We start from the raw sequence: 19,298 nt of genomic DNA on the forward strand, positions 1-19,298 counted from the left end.
AGATAAAGGAACAAAGACACAGCATCATTCCCCTCATAACTGAGATATCTCAGTGGACTGTCCCTTTAAAGGGGACCTGTCACATTGCCTGTGTGATTAGGCTTTGATGGAAGCAGCAATGCCAGGACCTCTATGCCCCCCCCCCCCCTCAATACCAGGACAGTGCCAGCATGATCCGGTATGTGGGTGATGTCTTCTTCCATCGCTGCCTAATCACACACAAGGGGTTTAGAGTCCTGTTTACCAAAAACAAATGTTTGACATTCTTGTTTGTTCCCCCCCCCCCTCGGGAGGGGTTACTTATTAACCGGAGAGACTCTTCTCTGGATCAGATTCCCTCGATCACAGCCGAACGATGGGCAGCTACGGGCGCAGGACATGGATTCTGGCGCTGGCGATCTGCGCCGTTCTTGGAGCGCGTCCCGGCGATGGGGAGACGGTGAGTGACTTCCTATACAGTCTGCAGATCGATCGATTCTGTCCAACGGCGGGACAGTGCTGAGCGGGACCAAGAAGACGGGTCGTGGGACCTTTATTATAACACTGGGAGCATGCTGGCCGTTTTGGGGAAGTTGCCGCGATTAATCGCTAGCGATCGCTATGTGTGCCGATGATTATGGAAGCGAACGATCGTGGAAATATGGTGCGCGGTGCGATCGCAAGCAATTCTTTGCTTTCATTGTTCCTATTGGGGAAGAGGGAGGAGATTTAAAATCAATGTTTTCAAGCAAATGTATCGATTTCACCATTAAATCCCCTCCCCCCGCCGTCCCTTTAAGACTTAAATCCCACCTCCCCTCCCTCCGACCTCCCCCTCCCTAGGACCCCCCCTTCAGTCTTGCACAGGTGTACCGGCTCCTCCCCTTCAGTCTTGTACAGGTGTACCAACTCCTCCCCTTCAGTCTTGCACAGGTGTACCGGCTCCTCCCCTTCAGTCTTGCACAGGTGTACCGACTCCTCCCCTTCAGTCTTGCACAGGTGTACCGGCTCCTCCCCTTCAGTCTTGCACAGGTGTACCGGCTCCTCCCCTTCAGTCTTGCACAGGTGTACCGGCTCCTCCCCTTCAGTCTTGCACAGGTGTACCGACTCCTCCCCTTCAGTCTTGCACAGGTGTACCGGCTCCTCCCCTTCAGTCTTGCACAGGTGTACCGGCTCCTCCCCTTCAGTCTTGCACAGATGTACCGGCTCCTCCCCTTCAGTCTTGCACAGGTGTACCGGCTCCTCCCCTTCAGTCTTGCACAGGTGTACCGGCTCCTCCCCTTCAGTCTTGCACAGGTGTACCGGCTCCTCCCCTTCATTCTTGCACAGGTGTACCGGCTCCTCCCCTTCAGTCTTGCACAGGTGTACCGGCTCCTCCCCTTCAGTCTTGTACAGGTGCACTGGCTCCTTCTCCTGGACACAAACGGCTTCCTCTGATTTCCCCCGCACACTGTGAGCTTCTCACCATGCGCGTTAGAAGCTGCAGCAAGTCAGATAGAGCCCCGCCTCCTTTTCTGGCTGGAGCTTCCCTCCCCGGCCTGACCGCCCCTGGCCCCGCCCCTTCCATTCACTGGATTTCAGTTCTTCCAATAATGGAGGCTGGGCGTCACATGTGGGCGTTACCTATGCAAATACAGCCTTGCCTAGGAACGCCCACTCCTTCAGACTGACACCCACCCATGAAGGCATTGTGATATTTGCATAGCTCCTCCCACTGCTTGTATCAGGACTGAGGGCTGTTGGGAGGAGCATTGAGGCCGGGGGGCTGGGATGTTTTCAGGAAGGAATGTACAGCCTCCTGCCGGCTCCTCCCACCAACCATCTGCCTGCATTGCATTGAGAAGAATAGAGGCACAGTGATGACATCATTGGGTCAAAATAAGGGAACATGGAAAGGTTTTTATTTAAACATTTTAATTTCAAGGATTTATTTTTGTGTTTTTTTTCTTAATTTTTTGTTGTATTTTAGTCATCTGAATTGTTTTATTTTTATTTTAGTCATCTGAATTGTTTTAGTTTTAGTTGTTTTTTAGTCATCTGAATTTTTTTGTTGTATTTTAGTCAACTGATTTTTTTTAGTTTTGGTTGTATTTGGTTGTATTTCAGTCATCTGAATTCTTTTAGTTTTAGTCGTATTCTAGTCATCTGAATTGTTTTATTTTTATTTTACTCATCTGAATTGTTTTAGTTTTAGTTGTATTTTACTCATCTGAATTGTTTTAGTTTTATTTTAGTCATCTGAATTGTTTTAGTCGTATTTTAGTCATCTGAATTGCTTTAGTTTTAATCATATTTTGGATGACTAAAATCTCCAATATAAACAAAATGAAATATTGCTTATGGCAATACCTCCGGAGCCGCGGCCATAACGCTAGGAAAGGCCGCGGCTTTGGCCTAGCTCCGGAGCCGCAGGAATAACATTAGGAAAGGCTGCGGCTTCGGCCTAGCTCCGGAGCCGCGGCTGTCTTGGTATACCCGGCGGCGGCCCTCCTCTGTTTACACCCACAGAGGAGGAGCCCACACTCGTGGGGAAGAAGCACACGCTGGGAGTGTCTGTACTGGCCGAGGGGGGTCTCTTGCCCCGAGAGGAGGGGGGGTCTCTTGCCCCGAGAGGAGGGGGGGTCTCTTGTACTGAGAGGAGGGGGGGTTTGCACCGAGGGAGTACTATAGTTGGTGGGGGGGGGTGAACAGTGGGGGGGAGATGTGTATATTACAGTGGGGGAGAATTTTTTTTTATTTGCCGATCTGAAAAATGATCCGATCCGTGACTCCTGATCCGAGGAACGATCCGAACCGTGAGTTTTTTGATCCGTTGCACCCCTATTCGCGGTACAATGTCAGCCGGTGGGCGGTCCCAAGGAGGTTAATAAAAAGGATTTGTTTTATGTAACACCAGCAAAGTCTTCCAATGTATCCAATCGGCATTGTGTGCTCCCCAGAACATGGACATCCACAGCATGCGCATGGAGACCCGGGTGACGTCGCGGTTTGCCAGAACTCTTATCACTACGGAGGTCCAAAACCCGTCCAACTCCTCCCAGGAGGCGGTCTTCGACATCGAGCTCCCGAAAACCGCCTTCATCACCAATTTCAGCATGTGAGTTCCCAAACAACGTTCAATAATATAAATAAGGACGCAAATCTCCAATAAACACTTTATAATGATGATCATTATCACCCGTAACTGGAGAGACGAATTGATCCCATCAATATTTATACATCCTCCATTCCCATAGATCCTCCTGTCTTGTTACAACAGATCAACAATGTATCTTTATTTCACTGCATTGTCCAATAGGCACCAGAGTCTGACCACCCGATCCCTAACCATATCCCTATCCCCAACCATAGTCCTAACCATAGTCCTATCCCTAACCAAACCCTAACCATAGCCCTATCCCTAACCATAGTCCTATCCCTAACCACAACCCTAACCATAGTCCTATCCCTAACCATAACCTTAACCATATCCCTATCCCCAACCATAGTCCTAACCATAGTCCTATCCCTAACCAAACCATAGCCTATCCCCAACCATAGCCCTATTCCTAACCATAACCCTTTCCCTAACCATAACCCTATCCCTAACCATAGTCCTATCCCTAACCATAACCCTATCCCTAACCATATCCCTATCCCCAACCATAGTCCTAACCATAGTCCTATCCCTAACCAAACCATAGCCCTATTCCTAACCATAGTCCTATCCCTAACCATAACCCTGACCATATCCCTATCCCTAACCATAGTCCTTTTCCTAATCATCACCCTTTCCTTAACCATAACCCTATCCCTAACCATAGTCCTATCCCTAACCACAACCCTAACCATATCCCTATCCCTAACCATAGTCCTTTTCCTAATCATCACCCTTTCCCTAACCATAACCCTATCCCTAACCATAGTCCTATCCCTAACCATAACCCTATACCTAACCATAGTCCTATCCCTAACCATAGTCCTATCCCTAACCATAACCCTATCCCTAACCATAACCCTATCCCTAACCATAGTCCTATCCCTAATCATAGTCATATCCCTAACCATAACTATATCCCTTACCATAGTCCTATCCCTAACCATAACCCTATACCTAACCATAGTCCTATCCCTAACCATAGTCCTATCCCTAATCATAGCCCGATCCCTAACCATAGCCCTATCCCTAACCATAACCCTAACCATAGCCCTATTCCTAACCATAGTCCTATCCCTAACTCTATCACTAACCCCACCCTTATTTCTAACCCTATCCTAACTCCACCTCTCTGCCTAACCCTACCTCTACCCCTATCCCTAACTCTACCTCTATCCCTAACACTATCCTGAACCCTACCCTTAGCCAAACCCTATCCCTAACACTATCCTGAGCCCTACTCTTATCCCAGCCTTATTCCCAATTCTACCCCTACCCCTACCCCTAACCCTACCCCTAACCCTATTCATACCCCTAACCCTTTGCATACCCCTAACCCTATTCCTACCCCTTTCCTTACATTTATCCTTACCCCTAACCCTACCCCTACTCTTACCCCTACCCCCACCCTGACCCCACCCCTTCCCCTACTCCTATCCTTACCCCTAACCCTAACCTGAACCCAACCCTATCCCTAACGCTATTCTGAACCCTACCCTTATCTCAAACCCTACCCTATTCCTAACACTATACTGAACCCTACTCCTAAACCCTAACCTTATCCCCAACTCTACCCCTATCCATAACCCTACCCCTATTCTTCCCCTTAACCCTACCCTGAAGTATATTTTTAAGCCTAACCCTAACCCTATCCGTACCACTTTGCCTATCCCTACCCCTAACTTTACCCTTTCCTTACCCCCACCCTTCCTCCTACCGCTTTCCCTACCCTATCCCTATTCCTACCCCCACCCTGACCCTTCCTCTTTCCCTACTCCTACCTCTATCCTCAACCTTACCCTATCCCTATCTTTAACCCTATCCATACCCCAATCTTACCCTTATCCCTACCCCTATCCATACCCCAAACCCTACCCCTGTCCCAATCTTTCCCCCCACCCTACAGTACCTCTATCCCTAACTCTACGTTTTTGTATGAATTGAATCTATGTGAATCCCCCCGGCTCCTCATTATTACAATGATAACAATTAAATCTTCTTAAAGGACCGTTGACAAGGTCACCACTGTGGGAACAGTTAAAGAAAAGGCGGACGCCAAGAGGACGTATCAGAAGGCCGTGTCCAGGGGGCAGAGCGCTGGTTTGGTCCAGTAGGTATCAATAGCTTGATATTTTCATAACTCCTCCCTCTGCTTACATCAGAACTGAGGGCTCTGGGGAGGAGTACTGAGGCAGGGGGGGGGGGCTGTGATGGTTTCAGGAAGCTATGTACAGCCCCCTGCTGGCCCCTCTCATCAGCCATGATCTGCCTGCATTGAATAGAGAAGCACAGAGATGCAGGTGATGGCATCACCAGGGACTAAAATAAAATATGCAATGAGAATGGGAAGGTTTTATTTAAAATGTAAATTCTCATGTTGATGAGGGGGGATGGGGGGACTGGAAAGGGAAAATATAAGCAGATTAAACTATATCTTTAATGTTTTCCCATCAACAAATGATACTTTGTATATTAAACTCCGCCCACAGATCTACAGGAAGGAAAATGGAACATTTCAAGATCTCTGTGAATGTCGGCGCTCTGGCGAAGGTAACATTTAGACTGACTTATGAAGAATTATTAAAACGCCAACTTGGGAATTATGAGCTGTACCTGAGAGTGAAGCCACGAGGATTGGTGGAGAACTTCCAGGTGAGCAGAAGAAACGTTCCACATCATCTCTCCATTATATTTGTATCCCCTGCCAGTGTCTTCTTACCATCCCGGACTCTGAATCGGGGGGGAGGGAAGGACTCCGGAAAGTGGGGGATGAAAGGACTCTGGATCAGGGGGTAGAAGGACTCTAGATAAGGGGGAGATGGAAGGACTCCGGATCAGCGGGATGGTAGGACTCCATATAGGGGGAATGGAAGGACTCCAGATAGGGGGATGGAAGGACTCTGGATCCGGGGGATGTTAGGACTCCGGATCAGGGGGGAAGGAAGGCCTCCAGATCGGTGGATTTGAAAGGACTCCATATCGGGGGTGAAAGGACTCCATATAAGGGGGGATGGAAGGACTATGGATCGGGGGGAAGAAAGGCCTCTGGATTGTGGGGTATGAAAGGTCTTCCGGATAGGGGGGGATGGAAGGAATCCAGATCGGGGGATGGAAGGACTCTGGATCGGGGGGGATGGAAGGTCTCTGGATCAGAGGGGGTGGAAGGACTCCAGATTGGGGGGGGTGGAAGGAATCCAGATCGGGGAAGGAAGGACTCCAGATCTGGGGGGATGGAAGGACTGCGGATCGGGGGAGGCAAGGTCTCCGGATCGGGGGATGAAAGGGCTCAGGATCGAGGAGGAGGGAAGGACTCTAGATTAGGGGGATGAAAGGACTTCGGATCAGGGGATGGAAGGACTCCGGATCGGGGAATGGAAGAAATCCGGATCGGGGGGAAGGGAAGGACTCTGGATCGGTGGGATGGATGGACTCTGGATCGGGGGGATGGAAGGACTCTGGATCGGTGGGATGGATGGACTCTGGATCGGGGGGATGGAAGGACTCTGGATCGGTGGGATGGAAGGAATCCGGATCGGGGGGATGGAAGGATTTGGGGGTTCTAACGTTCTGTTTTCACTTTCAGATAGATGTGGAGATTCTGGAGCCGCAGGGGATCAGCTTCCTCAATGCTGTCGGGACTTTTATCTCCAACGAATTGACAGATTTTATTCAGATAAATCGCACAGAAACAAAGGTAATCCGTTGTCCCCCTGCTCTGAACTTTGCTTGAAGGTAAAACGGATCTCCACTCCCTCCATCCTTTGAATGACAGTTACTCCCTCATGTAACGCTGGACACACATGACATTTTTATCATTTTTTCCCACAAATAAAACTTTCTTTTGGTGATATTTAATACCACTGGATTTTTTATTTTTTGCTAAACAAACAAAATAAAAACTAACATTTCAAAAAATAAAATTGAAAACTCTGGGCTGGTGCCCCCAGTGGAGAAGGGGGAGGAGTCACATATTCTAAATAATTATATTGTATTTATGACGCACAATCTTATATTTCATTCTCAGGCTCACATCGAATTTAAGCCGACGCTGAGTCAGCAGAGAAGTTGTCCGAAATGCGTGGAAACTCTTCTGGACGGAGATCTGATGATTAAATACGACGTGAAGAGGGAAAACTCTGCAGGGAAGTTGCAGGTAAAAGTGTCTTTTACTTTTATGGATCGTACTCTCAGCTCTGCATTGATTGGACGGTTGTTGGCACGGTCATGGTGGGCAGGGTCTTTCAATTAAGTATTTGGAGGAATGGAGTGCGTTGCATCGTTATTAGACATGTGCATTTCATTTCGTTCCGAATTAGTATTTTAACGAATTTCGACAAATTTGTTAGTTCGGAAATATCTGAATTAACGAAAATGCGTTTAAGGTATTTTTCCGAAAATTAGAAAATTCATAAATGAGAAAAATAGTAAATTAGAAAATTAGTCAATTAGAAAGTTAGTAAATTAGAAAATTTGTAAATTAAAAAAATTCATAAATTAGAAAATTCATAAATTAGAAAATGAGTAAATTAGAAAATTTGTAAATTAGTCAATTAGAAAATTAGTCAATTAGAAAATGTGAAATTAGTAAATTAGTCAATTAATCAATTAGTCAATTAGTCAAGTAGAAAATTAGAAAATTAGTCAATTAGAAAATGTGTAAATTAGAAAATTTGTAAATTTGTAAATGAGTAAATTAAATTAAATGAGTAAATTAGAAAATTAGTCAATTAGACAATTAGAAAATGTGTAAATTAGAAAATTTGTAAGTTTGTAAATGAGTCAATTAATCATTTAGAAAATTCGTCAATTAGAAAATGTGTAAATTCAAAAATTTGTAAGTTTGTAAATGAGTCAATTAGTCAATTAGAAAATGTGTAAATTAGAAAATCTGTAAATTTGTAAATTAGTCAATTAGAAAATTCGTCAATTAGTCAATTCGTCAATTAGAAAATGTGTAACTTATAAAATGAGTAAATTAGTAGATTAGAAAATTTGTAAATTCAAAAATTAATAAATTAGAAAATGAGTAAATTAGAAATTGAGTAAATTAGTAAATTAGTTTATTAGAAAATGAGTCAATCAGAAAATTTGTATATTAGAAAATTAGTAAATTAGTCAATTAGGAAATTAGAAAATTAGGAAATTCAAAAAAATTCAAAAATTCATAAATTAGAAAATTCGTAAATTAGACAATTAGTAAATTAGAAAATTAGTAGCACAGGGGCCTCACCGAAGTCTGTGACCAGTACATTTTTATTCTTTAACAATTCCCCTCCGGTTATGTCCTCCGCAGGTCATCAATGGGTATTTTGTACATTACTTCGCTCCTCCCAGCCTCAAGCGGATCCCCAAGAACGTGGTGTTTGTAATTGACCGCAGCGGATCCATGCACGGAAATAAGATTAAACAGGTAAACCTACAATCAGGAGGAGAATTTGAATTTGTATATTTTCATTTAGAGAAAATGTAAATAAAGTTTTTTCAGACGTCCTGTGACTAAATCCTCCGCTTTGGAGAAAAGTGACATCCTCACTGACTCTAGGCGATAATTAAATTCAGTAAGTAAATCTGTAAGCCACCCAGTTCACTTAATTTACCTTTAGGGCCCCTCCACACATGTGAGAGTATTAATGTATGGGTTTCTGTGCATAGAGTCCCCCCATAATGCATACCAGACCATTTGAGTATGAATTTTAAGAGAGTACCTCACACAAAGAAAAAGGTGTGGGTCTGGTCTTTTGGGTCTTTACGTCTGGTATGGATTTTAATGGCGTGAGGTCTAAAAATCAATAACAGACCCCTATTCTGGGAATGCAGCCAGGAAAAGGGGGAACCATACCAGGCCACATGCCCTCAACAAGGGGGGGTGCCCCCTGGCAAAGTACCTTGTCCCCATGTTGATGAGGACAAGGGTGCCGAGCGCTACAAGTATGAATGAGGTCTTATGCTTCAGTGTGTGGGCGGGGCTGCAGGGGGAACACCCTGGCTGCATTTGCCATAGGTCCATTTAGGGCTATTCAGAACACCAAGAATTCTAATAATTCAAATGACAGCCGGGTCCAGAAGATGAGCCCCAGGTTGAACATTAGAGTCACTTTGCATGGCCAATGTTCATGGTTGACAGGAACATTTCTTTAAAGCTGTCTAACCTCTTCCTTCTGGCATGAGATAGCAGCATGGTGGGTGGACCTGAACGCCCAACTGCCATACATATGCATCCATGCGGCTCTGAGGTTCTGTGTTGAGAGCGACGTGCTACCAGCACACTGATCTGTCACCGACAGCTCCAGCTTTCTGTTTTTGGTGAGACCATGCATCCTTACTGAGCTGTCCCACTGGCTCCCAGTCATGTGACTGCAGTGACAGCCAATCGATGCGATCACATGATTGTGGAACCACCTCTGTCTCCAGGCGTTAACACTCGCTTAAAGGCCTACTGGGAAGCGGTGGCATAGGGATAAATTGTATCTGTAGATCAACATTTAGACAGTTATCCCCAGAACAGGTGTCCCCATTGGAAGTTTTGGGTTCCAAAGAATTTTCAGGCAACCTGTTATGGTCTGGGGTCATGGGTCAGGCTCGGAGACCAGTAGTTATAGCAGTAGAGAGGCTCCCACCGCCAACCGATTAAGTGAACCAGCGGGTTAGCATTGTGGATGGTGTGGGCTCACCCAAGGTGCGGGGTCTAAACACTAACTGGTGTTCCCCAGAGCTCCTGATGTTGGGGATAGATTTTTCTGCATATTAGTACCAGGTCATGGTCCTCAGGATCCCCCCACAAGGAGGTGGGCAAGCTGGGGTCCAGTAGCAGACATAGCAGGTAGGGATCAAACAGAAGCGTAATAAGTAGCAAGCCAGTCAGTAACAAGCACTTGTGAGTTGGGATCAAGCAGAAGGGTAGTCAGTAAACAAGCCAAAGGTTGGTAATAAGTTGCTGGGAGTTGGAATCAAGCAGAAGCGTAATTGAGGAACAAGCCAAGGTTGGTAACGAGTGGTAGTGAATATTCAGATGGCAGCAGGATTGACAAGAGCAGGATATTTGCTGGAGAAAGAGGACAATAATCTGGCAAACAGGAAGTGCAAAGGCGTGGCTTAAATAGGAAGTTCATGGGAGGAGCAAAGAGTTCAAGGTTCACCAGAAACAAGACACAAGGCAAGATTGTCCAAAGGACCAGACAGGGAGTTAGCTGCCCATCATCCCAGGTGGCTCAGCAAGCTGCCCATCATCCCAGGTGGCTCAGCAAGCTGCCCATCATCCCAGGTGGCTCAGCAAGAACAGATACTGCTGGACGTAGCAGAGGTTGTGGGTCCAAATCCTGGTCCTGAGTGAGAATTGAATCTTCTTTAAAAGGAAACCTTTTTGTAACTTTTATTTTAGCAACAGAGTGGCTTCAAATAAAACATATAATATAGTTACATATGAATGTCTGTAGGTGATTCTCCTCATATCTAATGCTGTACTTTCTTTGTCACATAGACATACGAAGCCTTCCTGAAGATTCTGGAGGATGTGCCCGAAGAAGATTATTTTGCTATTTTAAAATTTGATGATAAGGTTGAGAAGTGGAAGAAGCAGCTGGTTCAGGCCGTACCGGGGAATATTAAAAAGGCAAAGGAGTTTGTATCACAAATCACTGCAAGAGGAGGTAACACGCCATGAGCGGGGTGCAACCCAAACCCGAGCTGAGGCTTCCAAGAGCCCCCTTTATAGACACATATGATTAGATGATGATGCTTAAAGTAATAGGTTAGCCAGGCTACAGTCAAGCTGTAAATGAGCTTTAAAACAAGCAAAGCAGAAAATAAAAAAAGCAAAAACAAACATAATTCATAGCAGTCCTCGACTTGGCAGACTTGGCAGTTCAGCTCCCCCATCCTAGTAGTGATTGAAATATTTCTACCCTCCCCTTTCAGAAGTGACTTGGCAGCTCACCCCCCTTTGTTCCTCTCTCAGAAGTGACTCAGCAGCTCAGCTCCCCCTGCCCCCTCCCAGCAGTGACTCAGCAACTCAATCCCCCTGCCCCCTCCTAACAGTGACTCAGCAGCTCAACATCCTCTGCTTGACCAAAATAGCAATAACTCAGCAGGTCAGCTCCCCCTGCTTCCTCCTCCCATCTGTGACTCAGCATATCAGCTCAAGCTTCTTCCCCCTTCCAGCAGTGACTCAGCAGCTCAGCCCCCCTGTCCCCTCCCAGCAGTGACTCAGCAACTCAATCCCCCTGCCCCCTCCTAACAGTGACTCAGCAGCTCAACATCCTCTGCTTGACCAAAATAGCAATAACTCAGCAGGTCAGCTCCCCCTGCTTCCTCCTCCCATCTGTGACTCAGCAGATCAGCTCAAGCTCCTTCCCCCTGCCAGCAGTGACTCAGCAGCTCATCCCCCCTGCCCCCTCTTAGAAGTTACTCAGCAGCTCAGCATCCTCTGCTCCCCCAACCCAGCAATAACTCAGCAGCTCAGCTCCCCTGCCCCCCACCAAGCAGTGACTCAGCAGGTCAGCACACTGTGCTCCCCCTCCCAACAGTGACTCAGCAGCTCAGCATCCTCTGCTTGACCAAAACAGCAATAACTCAGCAGGTCAGCTCCCCCTGCTTCCTCCTCCCATCCGTAACTCAGCAGCTCAGCTCAAGCTCCTTCCCTCTGCCAGCAGTTACTCAGAAGCTCAGCCCCCCCTGTCCCTCTCCCAGCATTGACTCAGCAGCTCAGATCCAACTGCTCCCCCTACCCAGTAGTGACTCATCTGGAGACGGATCCATATATAAAAAAACAAACAGACTAATTAAGAATTCATGGGTTAGTTAGCAGATACAGTGTTCATAACCAGTAATTCATGTTTCTTTATTTCGTCTCTTCCTCAGGTACCGACATTAATAAAGCTTTACTGACCGCGGCCAAAATGCTGACCAATGCCACTTTTAATAACCAGTTGCCAGAAGTGAGCGCTTCCATAATAATCTTCCTCTCCGATGGGGAGCCGACCTCCGGTGAGTGAACCCAGGATCAGCGCTGTCACATTGCTGCACAATACAAACTGGAGGCGGAGTCTCGGGGGGCCCCTCCGGTGCGCCAGCACTACATTACATGTATGTGTAATATATTTAAATAAAATGGAGAGTGCACATGGAGAGCGTCTATCATTTATTTAAAAAAAAAGTAGATGTGTTAAAGGATTTCATCTGGCAGATTGCTCCAGCAACAGTGGCGTCACCAGGGTGGGGCCACAGGGGGCCCTGACACCCTCAACATCATATTTTACCCCCCTAATTAAAACGATTGGCACAGCTTTTTCAAAGCGATTCTCTGTAGGCTCTCAGCTGCTGGAGGGAGAGACACACAGAGGGCATCGCTATGTAATTGCCCTGCGGATCATCCTCCCTGTCCTGTTGTGTAAAGTTTGCAGTCCGGGGGCCAGATTCATCAATAGATACGCCGGCGGATCTCCTGATCCGCCGTTGTATCTGTGAGACCCGACGGTCGGATCTGTGAGATCCCACGGTCGGAGCTATGCGACTGATTCATAAGAATCAGTTCCGCATAGATCTCCCTTAGATCCGACTGGTGTAAGTGACTTACACCAGTCGAATCTTAGGCTGTAATCTCCCGCCGGCCGCTAGGTGTCGTCGCTTTGTTTTACACGTCGCATATGCAAATGAGGAGAACCGCCGATTCACGTCCGTACGCCCGCCCGTCGCTCTTTTTCAATGTCATTTGCGTTCGGCTTTTTCCGGCGGAGAGCTACTCCTGCTATATGAGGGGTAGCTAATGTTAAGTATGGCCGCCGTTCCCGCGCCGAGATTCCAAATCTTTACGTTGTTTGCGTAAGTCGATCGGGGATCCCGATGGCCGCAATTGACGTACCCGCCGCTAACAATGACGTCCTAGCGACGTCATTTGGAGCATTCGCACTGGGCTTTTCCGCCGGCGGCGCATGCGCAGTTAAATCGGCGCGGGAACGCGCCTGATTTAAATTGTACACTCCCCCTAGCCGCGGAATTTGCATTCCGCCGGGGGGAGTTACGATCCAACGGTGCAATTTGCAAGGTAAGTGCTTTATGAATCATGCACTAGCCTCGCTAAATTGCACCGGCGGATCGTAAACCAGGTAGACACAGACACAGTCCTCCAAATTCCACAGATTTCCTCTCATATTTGGGACATAAATGGTTGTTCATTTTACAGGCACCACCAACCATGACAAGATCATAGACAACGTGAAGCGGTCTCTGGAAGGTCGGGCCTCGCTCTACTGCCTGGGGTTTGGCAATGATGTGGATTATAACTTTCTAGAGAAGTTGTCCTTGCGGAATGGTGGCCTTGCTCGTCGTATATATGAGGATTCCGACTCTGCTCTACAGTTGCAGGTGAATAACTCATTCTCTGTTGTGTTTGGTTCTTGTGTTGTATTCATTTATTTTGCGCTCTGACCCAAGACACCAAGTGTCAGGGTCCAGATCTGAACCTGCGACCTTCGCAGTGTCTGGCTCTTCTCACTGTGCCACCTGAGATGCTGGGCAGCTCCCTGTCTGATCTCTTTAGCCAATCTTGCCTTGTCTCTTGTTTCTGGTGAACCTTGAACTCTTTGCTCCTCCCATGAACTGCCTGATTTAAACCATGTCTCTGGACTCTCTGTTTGCCAGATTATTCTGTAATGGTCATGGGTAAGGCTTGGAGATCAGTAGCCATGGCAGTAGAGAGGCTCCCACTGATCAGCAGGATAAGTATACAAGCAGGTCACTCTGGAGGATGATGCAGGCTCACCTGAGGTGAGGGGTGAACTGGGCCAGGGGGCAGGGGGCAATTGCCTGCCAGGGCGCTCTAATGCCCCCTAAAAAAACACTCCACTTCCGCTGCAGACATGCCCAAAGGCTTCTTGGTAAAGAGCAGAAAAAAGTCCCTGCCAATGTCCTACCAAGATGTGGGATGGGGACGAGGACAGAGTGCAGGCTGCGCCCTTGGCATGGATGGTGTACGCCATGTCCAAGCAGACGCCGGCTCTGTGCCCCACAGGATCCTCTTCTCCCCCGGCCAGCCCTGAATGAGCTGCCCTGGCTCCCCCCTGCAGGCCCCGGGAACCCAGAGTCAGTGCAGCAGGTAATGTCCTGCCCAATCTGCCCAGTGAGCAGAGGGTACCTGGAGCGGAGCTTCAGCCTGGGATGGGGGTTGGAAGGGGGCAGGGAAGAGGGAGAGGGGGGGGAGACAGAGTCGCTGCACCATGAGCCTTTGGGTTGTATTTTCCCCTTGGGCCAAAAGTTGCCAGTCACCCTTGCCTGAGGTGCGGTGTTAAGCACTAACCTCTATTCACCAGAGCTCCTGATGGTGGGGAAGGGTTTGGCTACATGTTAGTACCAGGTTCCTTTCTTCAGGATCGCCACACCAAAAAATGAGCAAGCTGGGGTCCAGTAGGAGATATAGCAGATTTGGATCAAACAGAAGCGTAGTCAATAAACAAGCCAAAGGTCAGTAACAAGTGATCACAGGTAGCAGAAGCATAGTAGAGGAAGAAGCAAAGGTTGGTAATGAGTGGAATTCGGGAAAAGGACAGTTAAGGGTACGCAAAGGAGCAAAATATCGTCTGGAGAGAGCGCAACAATCTGGAACTGTGGTGGGGAGACCCTTAAGAAATATCAGGAGCAAATCTGTGGCTAAATCCATCCAACCTCACCTATAACTGACACATATGACCTTTGGGTTGAGAAACCCTTTAAGGGTACATGACTCTTCTCCCTTCTCTCTTTCAGGGCTTCTATAATGAAGTGGCCTACCCAATGCTTTTGAATGTTCACCTACAATACTTGGACAACTCTGTGGATTATCTCACTCAGAACAACTTCAAACATTACTACCAGGGTTCGGAAATCATTGTCTCTGGATTCATAGCCAACAACAGCCTGGAGATCCTCACAGCGGAGGTGACGGCTCAAGGGGTGAGTATATATAGACTTTAAAGTGAACCTTTCTATCCTCCAAGTGTGTATCTTCTGATTCCATTCCCTCGGCTGCTTCCTAATCCCTTAAAACATGTTAAAAGTCAATAGCTATGCCCTCATTTCCATCTCTAACCTCTACTCATGGCTGCCAGTACATACCTTCTGCCCCAAAAAAATCAGTAATATGTGATGGGCACAGAATAGCTAAGGTATCACCGGTTGACACCATATCTAGACCATGTGATGGTGTCACTAAATAGGTCTCTGGAGTCAGACTGGAGCAGAGTTTTCCATCAATGACAATGCTTAAGAAATTTGATGTTGGACATGCTCAGGAAACATGGATTGTCCAAGCCTTCTCTGATGTCTGTATCCTAAAGCCCATGAGGTTTCCCTTTACCGACTTCCTAAAAAGGACACCTACACATGAACTATTAAGGGGTATCTCAAGCCAAAACAGTTTTTGTTTTAAACAGGGTAGGGAGAGGATAGAACTTCACAACAGGCACAACAGGCAGACAAGGTTTTGGACCTCCCAGGAGGTGATAGTGCAGCATTTGTTGTAATGAACTAGAAGGAAAGTTTTACCAGTGATATGCTTGAAGATGTCATTGATGAAGGAGTTCATAATGCTCATTGCCTTAAATGAGATGCCGGCAGGGCCGATCCTAGGCGGGTGTGCGGGGTGCAGTTTACCCAGGCGCCACAGAGGTGGGGGCGCTCAAGCGCCAGAGTGCTCCCCTATCTCCTCCTCCTCGGTGTCCAGAGGCTGCTCTCTCTGCCGGTCACCATAGCCTCTGTGTTTCCTGCCCAAATCCGTCCCCCCTCCATCCTCCTGTCAGAGGAGATCGGAGCTGCTGTCTCTGTTTGGAGAGAGACCCGCACAGTGACATCATTGGGGGGTGGGGCGGTCCGTGCTGTGCAGTGCCTTATGCCGGTGTTGGAGTGGACCTGCTTGAGCATCTTATACAAGCAGGGCTTTTTTTCAGGGGAAACTTGGGGGAACTCAGTTTCACCACCTCTGGCTCTGACCCTTTGATGCCTGCTCACCACAATCACTTGTAAACACAGAAGTCTGGTTTCTGTGTTTACAAGTGACAGCTCTGCACTCTGTGCGTAACCCCCCTGAACTCTGCACTCTGCATGTAATGCAATCCTCATATTTAATACCCCTTTAAGACCCTTCTACTGTTTGTGAAATCTGAACGGGGTCGTGGTTGAGTTCCTGCACCTATTTTCTGAGAAAAAAAGCTCTGTTAATCGTAGATGTTGTAACTCTTGTTCCTGGTCTTTTTCCACTTTTTGCCGTCCTTCCTCTGGCTCTTGGTCATTCTTTCTTGGACCTCACCTTGGGCACTGGAGCAGACTTGGCTGGTTCTGGCATGATAGGAAGAAAGTCTCTGCTCTGTTCAAGAAATTTCTCCATTTGAGGGGTTTGGGGGTCACCAGGATAAGAAACAAGAAGGGAATTGTGTTAACAAAACCTGGAAAAAGTTGAAAATGATGTGTTTGTGTTTTGAGAGAATCGTGTTTTCCTCCAATAAAATCTGGCGTTTTGCTTTCCGATTATAATTCCGCACAACTATTTTGTTTTTCCACAAAGGTGTCGGAGCCATTTTCTGTAAAACTGAAGACAAATATCAAAGAAGAGGAAGAGGTGGAGAAAGAACAGCATTATGTATTCGGAGATTTCATAGAGAGGTTGTGGGCGTATCTCACCATAGAGCAACTACTGACCAGACAGTAAGTGATCCACATTCCGGATGAAGGAAAAAGAAACCCAAAAAGGTTTCTCCAGGAAAAACCGGTGTCCACTCACTCATAGAGTTTGGTGATTTACAGCTCATTAACTTTTATATGAGACCAGGGTGCAGCTTGACCTCTTATGGTCCTGGATCCTGGGACACTGTTAACCCACCCATGGTCTGCATTTCAACCGCCCACTTTCTGGGGGGACGCGCCCAAATCACACCCAGTTTATGGGTTGGCCTTGCCCAGATCCTGCTTCTAAATATGCGTGAAATGCCCACCACGCCCACTTTAAGGGCTGGACCTGCCCAGATTCTACCTTTAAATATGCGGGGACTGGCCACCCGCAGCCCTGACCCCCCCTCCCACAATTCATAGTTGATGCTGTGGTCCCAGAACATAGCATGTGTGGGACGGATGACCAAAATGCGGGACTGTCCCGGAAAATACAGGACGGTTGGCATGTACAATATGCATTACCCACAGGACCGCTGATTGAAATCATGGGGCCCTGTACAGCCGACCCGACTGGGTCCCCTTTAGCCCCACCCCTGGTCCCGCCTCTGGTCCCTTCTTCAGCCCCACCCCTGGGTCCTCCCTAGACCCCACCTTGAAACAAAGTGCAGGTTTGTCTTCAAGTGATATTTACCACTGCAGACAGTGCCACTTATACTGTCTGCAGTACATTATGGCATTGGTGGCATGGGTGGCACTGTCTGGGTTGTTCGGTCATGGCTGGAGGAATTATTTTTATTTATTTTTTCTGCATGCATTCGTTCTCTGTTCAGGGTGCCCGGCCCCCCCTGCAGGCCAGGCCGGGTACAACAGGGCCAGTTGTACTGGCCTATAAGCGGGCCTTGATTACCCATAATATGGGTTTGAAGAAATTTGGGGGCCCCAAGCAAAATGGACATGGAGGCCCCCCAACCCCCCCTGCACACACACACACGCAAAGCCCATTTTTTTACTCCCCCCCCTATGTTTTTTTACTCCCCCCATGTTCTTTTTACTACCCCCCTCCCTCCCTCCTTGTGTCCTTCTTACTCCCCCCTCCCCCTCTCTGTGTTCTTCTTACTCCCCTCCTCCCCCCTCCCTATGTTCTTTTCCCATGTTTTTTTTTACTCCCCCTCCCTATGTGTTTTTTACTCCCCCCGGGCCCCCCTCCCTACCGGGTCCTTACCGCACGGCAGGAGATTCAGTTTCCTGTTCCCAGCCGGACAGAAAGGAAGTGAGCACTCAGTGTGCACTTCCTGTCAGTCCGGCCGGTAACAGGAAACTGAATCTCCTGTACCGCGCGATACCCGGCCGGAGTCCGGACTGACAGGAGGAAGGAAGAGGAGCTCGGCGATTGCTTGGTTTGCTTGCCTTGTAGCGACGGGCCTGTATGGATCGTAGGCAGGAGTGCCATGGCCTTTTGAAAGCACCCACATTATATTATGGGATGTAGTTGTGTGAGCTGCATTATGGGATGTAGGCGGGTCTGCCATGATGACCCATTGAGAAATACCCAACATTATATTATGGGGTACAGGGGCACAAGGTGCCTAAAGGTAGAATATGATAAACTTGGTAAGTTACCACCATATTTCCTTGTCACAATCTCAAATAAGTGATTTCCCTCCGACAGAATATCAGTGGAAGGGGAAGAGAAAAAGAACGTGACAGAAAAAGCCCTCAACCTCTCCCTGAAGTATAATTTTGTCACCCCATTGACCTCCCTGGTGGTGACGAGACCAGAAGAGGAGGACGAGGCAAATAAGCATTTGGTGGCCACTAAACCAAATGAGAACGGTAAGTGACGTGTATGTCATGGACCTAGAGGAACCATTAGAGTGTAAGCTCTTCTGTACAGAGACTGATGTGACTGTGGGGGGAGGGGGCATTAGAGTGTAAGCTCCTCTGTACAGAGACTGATGTGACTGCGGGGGGGAGGGGACATTAGAGTGTAAGCTCCTCTGTACAGAGACTGATGTGACTGCGGGGGGGGGAGGAGACATTAGAGTGTAAGCTCCTCTGTACAGAGACTGATGTGATGTGGGGGAGGGGACATTAGAGTGTAAGCTCCTCTGTACAGAGACTGATGTGACTGCGGGGGGGAGGGGACATTAGAGTGTAAGCTCCTCTGTACAGAGACTGATGTGACTGCGGGGGGGAGGAGACATTAGAGTGTAAGCTCCTCTGTACAGAGACTGATGTGACTGTGGGGGAGGGGACATTAGAGTGTAAGCTCCTCTGTACAGAGACTGATGTGATGTGGGGGAGGGGACATTAGAGTGTAAGCTCCTCTGTACAGAGACTGATGTGACTGTGGGGGGGGAGGGGACATTAGAGTGTAAGCTCCTCTGTACAGAGACTGATGTGACTGTGGGGGGGGAGGGGACATTAGAGTGTAAGCTCCTCTGTACAGAGACTGATGTGACTGTTAGGGGAGGGGACATTAGAGTGTAAGCTCCTCTGGTCCAGAGACTGATGTGACTGTGGGGAGAGGGGACATTAGAGTGTAAGCTCC

General features: G+C 47.8%; 1 protein-coding gene across 2 annotated transcripts in view; it reads left to right on the plus strand.

Moving 5' to 3' along the window:
- Window positions 1-311: 311 nt before the first annotated feature.
- LOC120944912 (inter-alpha-trypsin inhibitor heavy chain H3-like) overlaps window positions 312-19,298 on the plus strand; it is a 37,960-nt gene continuing 18,973 nt past the window's right edge. The window contains exons 1-13 of one of the 2 annotated variants that reach the window (XM_040358675.1): window positions 312-439; window positions 2,919-3,076; window positions 5,121-5,225; window positions 5,605-5,767; window positions 6,699-6,809; window positions 7,140-7,268; window positions 8,409-8,525; window positions 10,593-10,761; window positions 11,972-12,097; window positions 13,293-13,474; window positions 14,852-15,037; window positions 16,644-16,783; window positions 18,417-18,580. In XM_040358675.1, the coding sequence (XP_040214609.1) occupies window positions 356-439; window positions 2,919-3,076; window positions 5,121-5,225; window positions 5,605-5,767; window positions 6,699-6,809; window positions 7,140-7,268; window positions 8,409-8,525; window positions 10,593-10,761; window positions 11,972-12,097; window positions 13,293-13,474; window positions 14,852-15,037; window positions 16,644-16,783; window positions 18,417-18,580 (1,834 nt within the window). In that variant the 5' untranslated portion in view covers window positions 312-355. The remainder of the gene's footprint in view (window positions 440-2,918; window positions 3,077-5,120; window positions 5,226-5,604; window positions 5,768-6,698; window positions 6,810-7,139; window positions 7,269-8,408; window positions 8,526-10,592; window positions 10,762-11,971; window positions 12,098-13,292; window positions 13,475-14,851; window positions 15,038-16,643; window positions 16,784-18,416; window positions 18,581-19,298) is intronic. The other variant, XM_040358674.1, reaches the window with a different exon arrangement.

Source organism: Rana temporaria, chromosome 7 (assembly GCF_905171775.1).
Source record: "Rana temporaria chromosome 7, aRanTem1.1, whole genome shotgun sequence".
In the NCBI taxonomy this organism is placed as follows: Eukaryota; Metazoa; Chordata; class Amphibia; order Anura; family Ranidae; genus Rana; species Rana temporaria.